The 10,725-nt window shown below is 38.8% G+C and overlaps 1 protein-coding gene across 3 annotated transcripts in view; it reads left to right on the forward strand.

The window, feature by feature from the left end:
* The window catches only part of DSE (dermatan sulfate epimerase), a 35,106-nt gene extending 26,349 nt beyond the window's left edge, over positions 1-8,757 (forward strand). For 2 of the 3 annotated variants that reach the window (XM_050710011.1, XM_035538904.2), the window contains 3 exons: positions 1,668-1,907; positions 3,425-3,632; positions 5,669-8,757. In XM_050710011.1, coding sequence (XP_050565968.1) covers positions 1,668-1,907; positions 3,425-3,632; positions 5,669-7,430 — 2,210 coding nt within the window. In that variant the 3' untranslated portion in view covers positions 7,431-8,757. The remainder of the gene's footprint in view (positions 1-1,667; positions 1,908-3,424; positions 3,633-5,668) is intronic. The other variant, XM_050710012.1, reaches the window with a different exon arrangement.
* Positions 8,758-10,725: the final 1,968 nt, after the last annotated feature.

Below are 10,725 nucleotides of genomic sequence, written 5' to 3' on the forward strand. Positions count from 1 at the left end.
GGCCTAAATTGATATACATCCTGCTAACTATAGGTGAGGTTCATTCTGTTTTATTGTGTAGCCTGACATAGTGTTGAGTCTCTTCCATTTTTCGTTCTTATGTGTTATTTCATTAAGGTACTAGAACTGTAGTATATAGTTCTATATAGGTAGTATATAGGTAACTAGAACTATAAGGTCATAACATCAAGTAAGTAAACAGAAGGAGTGAAGTACGCAGAAGTAAGTAGTGCTGCCTGCCCTCCTGCTCAGGCCTTCCCAATCATATTTCTCCTTTCAGCCAGTGGATAAAATACCACGTTAGAATCAGGTTGTCTGTTTAACTTAGCCATTGCAATTTTTTCCTCTCCGTTAACTAAGCAGGATTTGGCAGTCTTGACTGCTAGGAAGTCTGAATTGCTCATCACTCTGCTGAGCATAAATACAGTAATTGTGGCAATAAAGTGAAATATTCGTGGTAGTGGGTTTGAATGTAGCTCATACTCCCTCAGCCTGGCATGTGTGCTTCATTCATCAGGCACCGCTACACCAAGTAATGGGATATAACATGTGCCAGCTGTCCTAAAATTGAGCTCTGCTGTATGGTGGAAATAAGTGTGGTTAAATCTGTGTCCAGACACTTAGAGTTGCGTAGACATGCAAGGCAATTGTTCTCTGATTAGTCCTACCTCTCCAGCCAGTGAATCTGAAAGAGAGTAAGACAAGGCATGGAGCCTTTCGGCTGCTGGGATCCACATGCTGCCTTCCAAACACGCATCCTTCTGCAATATGTAGATGCAGCTGAGGCTCTTGTGCCTATGCTTGCCCCTTGGTGAAGGCAGACAAGTCATGAGAAGGGCTTCAGGCAACCTCTTTCCAGCTCTTGATTTTCATAGAGCAGACCAAAATAATAAGATCTCTGGAATTCTCTTCCTTAGAAGAATAAGAACTGATGAAGACTTGTATTTGTGGAGGCTGGACCTTAGCTTAGTTGGAAGATTAACTTCATTCTGGAATTGAGGAATCTGCATTTGGAATTAAACATGCAAATCTTTCCCAAAAGAATTTCTATTTTAGATAATCCTTTAGATTGTGCAACACATTGAAAATGTAAGTAGAATCACAGAATGTCTTAAAATAGAGCATGTCTTAATAGAATATCAGTTAAGTGCAGTTCAAGTGTCAACTTTTTTGTAAACTCTGAGAATCTTTTATCACACTGGTGATCATTCCAGTGAAAAATGACTGAACAGAATATTTACTTTATGGAGCCCTCTAGTGGGGATTTGTTGTGTAAATTTGTTTTGCTACCACTTTAATTTGAAATGCAATAAATAGTCTTGATGTGACTCTTCCCTTTTTGCATGTTCTGAATGCATTAAGGAAATTTTCACTTTAAGGTGGAAAGCATAATCCCACATTATTAGCAAAAAGCTGTTTTATAGGTGTTTTTTTTTATTTCTTTTTTTTTTTTCCACTCCTGTAACTTTGCTTTATTGTGTTTAAGTATAGTGTTTTATTTTTCACCCTGGAAATACAGGAGTTCTGCAGTAATAGGTCATCTTTTAGAGCTCTGGCAGTTTTCCTTGTGGATTCATGGCTGTGAAGGATCCCACTGTGGAATACAGGTGACATCATCTGTGATCTCTAGTGTTGTAACCAGATTTGCTAACATCTTTTTCTTTCAGGCTACCTTCAGGAAGCTTACCTGTGGACCAAGCAAGTGTTGGCAATCATGGAGAAGTCAGTGGTCCTGCTGCAGGAGGTCACAGATGGCTCGCTCTATGAAGGGGTGGCTTATGGCAGCTACACAACCAGATCGTTGTTTCAGTACATGTTTCTTGTCCAAAGGCACTTTGATATCAATCACTTCAGCCACCCCTGGCTCAAGCAGCACTTTGCATTTATGTACAGGACTGTCCTGCCAGGTAGGTCATTTGGACCAATGAAGATGGATCTTCTAATTCTCAAAGAAATTTCATACATCAAGTAGACCATTTTTAATTAGCATTGTACTTGGATATTTAAAATAACCTTTTCCCTGGATTTTACCTTCATCATGCACGGAAACAGTGATATCATTTTTTATCACTGCTCATTGAACACCGTTGTTTATTAAACTTTGGCTTTTAGAATCAGTCCAAAGAAAAGAACATTATTTGGGAGAAAAAAAAAAAAACAAAAATAGTACTTCAGAATTTGATTTCTGGTTTTCAGAGTTTGAAGTTCAGCTGTTTTGGGAGTTTTCTGTTTGAAAAATAACATTCTTTGAGATTCTTACTGATTTTTTTTTCCTTTCCCAAAAAGAAAAATGATCACACGAAAATATTGGGTGAAAGGAGTAGCAAATCATAAAGCCAGAGTAAAAGTATCAAGGAAGTCTGGGGAAGTTTTACTTGATCCCCAGTTTTCCATCAAACATTGAAATCCATTCATAAAACCATTTTTTCAAAATATTTTTCATATGGAAAATGTAAATGACTTAACTAATAGGTTTTTCAGTACAGTCCAAGGGTACATGAATCATTTTCTTTTGTCAATGTGAGAATTAAAGAGAAATATCAGACATCACTGATGGGTCTGTTTTGCAGACTTTTTAGTATTTCTGTTTTCATGCTGAATCTCTCCAGTGTTTCAGTGTGTTTCAGCATCTCTGGTATGAAATCCTAGTTGTGGCTAAAAGATGGAGATCTACAAATATGAAAACAGTTATAACCTAATAAATACTGCCAACTACTTGTAGGTTTCAGAAGAGATTTAGTTTTGGGTAGCCTTGCAAGTTTTCAGTGATGGTTTTGTGTTGCTTCTTTGTAGGACAGTTCATTAGGAACTTACATTGTTCGAAGTCCTCTTAAAAAAGATAGTGGAATAACTTTACTGGGTATTAGAAAGCCCAGATCTAGCTTTGTGTGTAAGAGGGGATGAGTGCAGCTTTGGCATGCCAGCACAGATGTGTAAGGGATTGCATTAAATCCATGTGATACCTTAGGCATTTGCTGGGGAGAGGTTCAAAAAAAGCAAAGTGAACTCATTTTAGCTGTTTCAGGGTGAAACTGTTTTTTGTTTGTTTGTTTTTCCTTGAGGGAGTCTCTCTTTTGTTTTTTGGAGAGTTTGGGTTGACATAGGAAAAGCAAAAGTTGTAAACAGAAAGTTATCTTTGCAAGATTTGAATGAGGAAAAGTGGATGGGATATTGCTTTAAAAAGCAATTTAAAATTTAAATGCTTTACATTTTTGTAGTACTTTGTCTGTAGCTCATAGCCAAAGAAGAAAGGTGACTATTTAAGTTATCTCCAGCAGAAGGAAACAGCTCCTGTGTAACGTGTCTATGGCTCATTTATAAGTAGGTGTATGAACATCTGAAAAGGCTGCTTCTGTTTATGTTTTTACCGCTTGGTTTCATCATCATTTATTCTTTCTTACATTCCTTTTAATTTTTTCCCAAGGGTTTCAGAGAACTGTGGCCATTGCAGACTCCAACTACAACTGGTTCTATGGGCCAGAGAGCCAGCTGGTGTTTCTTGACAAATTTGTCATGCGCAACGGCAGCGGGAACTGGTTGGCAGAGCAGATCAGAAGGAACCGGGTGGTGGAGGGCCCGGGGACTCCATCCAAAGGGCAGAGGTGGTGCACGCTCCACACTGAATTTCTCTGGTATGAAAGGGAATGAGTGGGCTTGGAAGGGACCAGACAGCTGCTTGCCATTTGTGATAAGCTGTTATCTTTAGATTTGCATTGTAGAAGCAGAGATTGTGCTGGCCGTGTGCAGCCCTGAGTTTTTAGGCTCACAAGAACTTCACTTGGCGAAGATACTCAGAATGTGTTGCTACAGGCAACACTTTTGTCTCATCCTATGTGTGCTTCCACGTTTTCCTTCCATTGTCTGTTGTTTTATAGAATACATGCATTTCCAAAAGGACTGAAAATTTCTCTGAGTATATTTTTTGGCTTATTTGATCTATTCTGGTGATTAATCCTGTTTTTGTTTTTTTGTTTTTTTTTTTTAATAATTAGGCAAATATTTAAAGCATAGATTTCTTTAAAAAACTATAGGCAATGTAAAATGAATGCTATTAGTTGTATGTGCATATTAATTTGCAAATTATATTTAGAAAAAATATCATGATAGATGACTACACCTATATCCCGTGTAATTTACACCTCTGCTAACTTATATGTCAGTCTACAAAAGCTAAGAAATGAGAAGATCCAACATATACATATAAATTTTATATAAATTCCCTCAGTCTATAGAGAGAAGAAATACATTTGAGGAGTCAGTATAGCTGTATTTCTCTCTCTTACAAGAAAAGTATTATTAAATATATTGCTTTGCATTTATGATACACACATTAAAATGCATGTTTACTAGGCTCCAAGCACCCTTTAGCTTGTTATTTGCAAAATGCAGAATCTTTCCTCTACAACCACATTCACACATTTTCTTCTCCTGTTTCTCCGTGGAAAACTTGGTAATTTATAATTAATATACTTAAAATTTCTTTTTGATGCTGAAGGGAGGCATGTTTTTAAGAGCAGGTGAGTCAAAACAACACCAACAAAAAGCTCTGAATATCCCAATATCTGCTTTTTCCTTGTGCTGCTGTTTTGCTCCTTTGATGAGCGCATCCACTTGCATTAGAGTCTCCAGAAAGAGGTCTGCTTTTAGGGGGATCTCCATCAAGGACCTCTAGCTATAGAGCAAACTCCTGAGCTCTGCAGCTTGGGGGATGATCAGAACTACGTGAAGCCATACGCAACACATGAGCTGGGGTTGTCTAGGGCCTGACTGAGACTCCTGATTATTTGTAAAGAATAGTTCGGATGAGGAACCATCTAACAGAAGTATTACTATACTTAATGATGGTTTCTTTTATTTTGGTTAAACAATACCAGAAGGTTGGGTTTTGTTTTCCTGCCTGTTGTTGTTCTTGTTTTTCTTGCCTTTTTTGTTGTTGTTTTAACTCATGTAAATCAAATTAAACAAAAATTATAAATACTGTAATCTTTTCAGGAATTAAAACCTCTTTTTTAAATCAGACTTCTTATATCTTGGAATTTATACAAGAAAGCTGTAAAATTTTTCTTCAACGTAGTGGGAGAAAGAAAATAGCATATACTAAGTGATATAAATCATAAAAAAAAAAAATTAAAAAGATTTTTTATTAATTTTTAGTTTATTACTAATTCTTTTTGTTCCTATAGTCATCAGTTTTGAGGAAACAGGTTCTCTGTTTTTCTTGGTTAAGTAGTCAGCAGGTAGGTGCAACTGTTGCTGTCACATGCAAATAGTGCCTACAGCCTGTCTAATGTGATTTTTAAAATATTTGTATTGCAGTCAGTAGCTTTATGATATAAAATGTAACATGGCTTGTTTGAGGAAAGTTCATGGTGCTCTTATATTTGGACTGCAGAAGGATTGTTTGCTCTAAATGTAGAGCAGGTGCTTTCAGTTATTATTCTATAAAAATAATACAACATTAATTTGACTCCTACAAATTTGCATGGAGATTAGTATGATAAATAGCATTACAACTATATGCTTATTTTGTTCAGGAAGGATACCTGTGGACTGTATTTCATTCGGTTACTCCTTGATATAAGTATTGAATTGCGTTTTGAGTTTTGTATGGGTACTGATGAAATCAGTCAAGTGATTTTTAAACCCATTTTTCTCATCTTTTTGGCAGGTATGATGCAAGTTTGCGCTCTGTACCTCCACCAGACTTCGGGGTTCCAAAGCTGCATTACTTTGAGGACTGGGGAGTGGTAACCTATGGAAGTGCTTTGCCAGCTGAAATCAACAGGCCTTTCCTTTCCTTCAAGTCAGGAAAGCTGGGAGGACGTGCAATATATGATATTGTTCATAAGAACAAGTACAAAGAGTGGATCAAGGGATGGAGGAACTTTAATGCTGGTCATGAACACCCGGACCAGAACTCCTTTACTTTTGCTCCCAATGGTGTACCTTTCATAACGGAAGCTCTGTATGGGCCAAAATATACTTTTTTTAATAATGTGTTGATGTTTTCCCCTGCTGTGTCCAAGAGCTGCTTCTCCCCATGGGAAGGGCAGATTACAGAGGATTGTTCTTCAAAGTGGCTTAAATATAAACATGACTTGGCTGGTGACTGTCAGGGACGAGTGGTTGCTGCCATGGAGAGAAGCGGGGTGGTTTTTATCAGGGGAGAAGGAGTGGGTGCATACAATCCTAAACTGAAGCTGAGAAAATTGCAAAGAAACCTCATACTTCTCCATCCTCAGCTTCTGTTGGTGGTGGACCAAATCCACTTAGAAGATGACAGCCCCTTGGAGGCAGCAACCAGTTTCTTCCACAATGTGGATGTGCCTTTTGAAGAAACAGTTGTTGATGAGGTCCATGGGGCATTTATTAGACACCGTGATGGGATATATAAAATGTACTGGATGGATGATACTGGCCACAGTGAGAAAGCTACCATTGCCTCAAGGATGTATCCCCGGGGCTACCCTTACAACGGAACGAACTACGTGAATGTAACAACCCTCTTGCGGCACCCCGTCACGAGAGCCATTTACCTGTTCATTGGACCCTCCATCGATGTGCAGAGCTTCACGGTCCGTGGAGACTCTCGGCAACTGGATGTTTTCGTTACCACCAGTGAGCACGCCTATGCAATTTACCTGTGGACTGTTGAGGAAGGGCCCCGCTCTGCCTTTGCACAGGTTATTGCAGACCGCCAGAAAATTGTCTTTGACCGAGCCTCTGCCATTAGGAGCTCTGCAGTGCCAGAAGTGAAGGACTACGTAGGGATTGTGGAGAAGAACCTGCAGCATTTTAAGCCAGTTTTCCAGCAGCTGGAGAAGCAGATACTGTCTCGTGTACGAAACACAGCTAGCTTTAGGAAGACTGCTGAGCGCCTGTTGAGGTTTTCAGATAAAAGACAGACAGAGGAGGCCATTGACAGAATATTTGCAATCTCACAGAGGCAGCAACAGCAGCGTGGCAGAGCAAAGAAAAATAGAAAGGTAGCCAAAGGCTACAAATTTGTTGATGCTGTTCCTGACATTTTTGCACAAATTGAGGTAAATGAAAGAAAAGTGCGTCAAAAGGCACAGACTCAAGCACAAAAAGAGTTGCCTGTAGATGAAGATGAGGAAATGAAAGATCTTTTGGATTTTGCAGATATCACTTATGTGAAGCACAAAACTGGAGTGTCAATCAAAGGCCGATCAGGGCTGGCACAGATGGTGACAACTGCTCGAAGTAGCGCCCCATCAATATCAGCCTCTTATACCCGCCTCTTTCTCATTCTCAACATTGCTATTTTTTTTGTCATGTTAGCAATGCAGCTCACGTATTTTCAGAAGGCCAAAAGACTGCATGGCCAAAGATGTCTGTATGCAATACTTTTAGTAGACAGCTGTATATTATTGTGGCTGTATTCTTCCTGTTCTCAGTCACAATGTTAGCAGAAGATCTCTATTAGTCGACCAGTTTATGGTCATATATGTCTATGCAAAAGCATTAACCCTAATAGGGCCAAAGTTTATGTTCTTTTTTTTTCTGAAACATTCCAAAAACAGCTGGGGAAAGATTGGTTTCAGACCAGAAAGGATTGACAAATAAGGCAGGCAATGAATTTCTCAGAAAATTAAGTACTTAATAAGTACTCCTCCTTTGAGTTTTGAGTTGGGCCTCACATCTGAGGGAATATTATGCTTTGTTCATCAGAGTTCAGTAATGTAAAGTTGTAATTAATTTTTGGTGAGAAGAGCCCTCTTAAGAGATTTGTTTCTAAGGGCTTCCTTTTTATACGAAATTGGATTTGCATTTAGTGACTTTTCATTCCAAGCTGCTATGGATGTCTGTGGACATGCTCTTAAGAAAAGGACATTTGAACACAAGTATGCAGGGCAGATCTTAGCAGTAGATTTCAGTTCCCTCTGCCAGACCAAAGAATACTTCAATGTGGGACACTCCTGTATAATTATTTCAGACCCTTTTATCATGTCATCTCTTCCATGCTTTACAATCTGGCACGGTAGGAGATGGGAATCCTGTCAGTACTTACCAAGTGAGCGGCACAATGCTTAGTAGGCAGTAGCAGAAGGCTGTTTCAAAGTATAAAGGAACACAATTCTCAGGAAAAAAAAAAAAGGCATTTTTTTCTTTCAGTCAAGTTTAGACTGCAGAAAGATGAATGCTGTAGCGTCTGTCCTCAGTTTTACAAGGCAGGGTTTCACAAAAGTTTTCCATAGTTTGAAGTGCATCTTAGCAGGGAAATAATGCCCTATATCAGTGCTCTTCTATATGCAATTGTAAAAATGCAAAAAAATAATAAAAATAAAAAACACAAAGCAATCCTGTGGTAACCTCAGCAATTGCCAGTATGGGAAAAAAAAAAGGTATTAAGGAAGTATTTAATGTTTTTTTTCTGTTCACATGGCTAGAAACAGAGGACAGTTAAAATTGTGTACACTCCGCAATAAAGCACCGTCAAGAGTTCTGCAAGCTCTTGGTGGCCCCTGGGTCAATTATTTGGGGATTAGTGGTAAATGGAATCATGTGGTTTATGACAAAAATAAGTTTGACATCTCCACATATGTCCCCTTCTGTTAATTAAACTGATTTCAAAAAATCATAGCCCTTTGAGAGAAAGGCAACTCTATGGAATTGGGGCATATCTGTACATCTTTACAGAAAAACAATTTTTCCAGTACATTTGCTAAATAAAAACATTATAATTGTCTCTGTGGAAAATATGTTTTTCTTTGATTAAAATACTTTTACTGGTAATTGCAGTAAAGACTTTGTTCGACCATGAAACTTTATTTCATTTTCCTTATGCCCATTTAAGTATCTATTATCTACATTTCTATTTTTAAACCTTCTGTGATTATATGTATTGAAATGTGTTGAACTTTTCTTGTCTAACAACTTCAGTGAATAGATCAGAATATTTTCACTAGGTTCCAGATACTGAGCCAGTTCTAAGCACTGTATTCACATACAGAATCCCTGCTACAGTCTCCAATGCCTTGATTTAGCCAACAAAATTTGATATTTAGTCTGGACAAAGATGTAGGACTCCAGTTAATTTCTGCTCTGTCTGTAGTCAGTGGAGAGAGCCTTCAGATTGTTAGTCTACCTAAGACCTGAAACACCTTCAAGACACCTTTCCCTACTAATTGAAAAATGCATGTAAAGTGGTTAATCACGTATTTCAAATCACCCAGTCAATTGCTTAAGGTGAAGGAAGTTGAATATGGGGAATGTCACTCCGTATAGTTCCATGTTGGACAGGTTGGAAATTAGGAAAAATTTCTTCTCAGAAAGAGCGGTCAGGCATTGAAACGGGTTGCCTGGGGAGGTGGTGGAGTCACCAGCCCTGGGGGTGTTTAAGGAAAGGTTGGCCTGCTTAGGGACGTGGTTTAGTGGGTGATATTGGTGGTAGGAGGACGGTTGAACTAAGTATCTTAGAGATCTTTTCCAAACATTATGGTTCTATGTTTGTGGTAGTGCTATTTATAGGCAATGACAGAATGAAGGGAAATGAAATGTACTAGTCCATCCTCGTGAGTGGAAGACCAGGTCTATTTCAGCATAAGTGGGAATCTAAGGGTTGTTCCAGCTTGTGCTTGGTTTGCACCTGATACCTCTTTCTGAAAGATTTATGAGTTACCTGTGTATGAGTGTTGTTACTGGCCACTCTGATTCAACTTACACAGATATGATTTTTAGTCAGATAGGGCAGGTAAGCTTTGCTTCAACCAGTGATGAAGCCCATAATTGTTGTGTATATATTTCAGACATGAAAACAATCTCTTAGCTATTCCTTTCCAGGCCAAAGCCCCTTAAAAGTGCCTCTCCAATGGCCATGTAAGTTTTGTTTCCATTCTTCACTTCCATTCTTCTCCCGTCTTATTTCTCTCATTCTGTAACAAAGATCATCATTTGTTGTAATGGAATTTGAAGCAAATGAAAGAACAGATGTTTCTATGATGTCAGAAACCAGGAACTTGGGCTGCGGGCTAGAAGTGTCTTGTGTCATGAGCCAGGAAGAAACAACTCACACCTTCAGAGGGCGACATGCACTGAAAAATCTGCCTGTGCATTACCGGGAAGTGTAATGGGGAGGAGCCAGGCACATGGGATCAGCCCAGCTAGCCCTATTGTCTGGTGGGAGTGTGGAAGAGGTGTCCTTAACAGGACTGTAAGGTTGTCCTTAAGGTTGGTGCCCTTAACACTTGATGACATAAGAGAGGTTGCTGTCCTTGCCTTTGGGTCCTTGGTCTGAAATATAAGACAGAAGCAATCACAGTGACCTCTATGTCCCTGGCAGAGGCACTTAGCACAAGTTTCACTTGGACTGGTTATAATGAACAACAAAATGTCATTGAATGGTATCCAGTACCAAAGTTATCTTTCACTTTCTATTTTAAATGGAGTCACACTACTGAAGTGTTTCCTGCACATGCCTCTGCTCCCATTGCTGGACTCCCTCTTTTTGATTTCTGAAAATGTTAATTTCTATGTCTCTGATCACAGGAAAAATGGGTATTCTATAACTGGGTGTATGTAGAGGGATTCCTGTATTCTTAAGAGACCTTTCTGACTTCTCTCAATTTTTGTTCAATACTTGCTGGTCTGTCACGTGCATTTGTTTTAAGGTCGTAATCTAAATTATTCTGAAGTTAGTTCTATGGGAATTCAGCTCACCAGTAGCTGTGTATATGTTTGAGGGCAGAATATGGTTCTTAGATT

The sequence above is a fragment of the Cygnus atratus genome, chromosome 3 (genome assembly GCF_013377495.2).
Source record: "Cygnus atratus isolate AKBS03 ecotype Queensland, Australia chromosome 3, CAtr_DNAZoo_HiC_assembly, whole genome shotgun sequence".
NCBI lineage: Eukaryota > Metazoa > Chordata > Aves > Anseriformes > Anatidae > Cygnus > Cygnus atratus.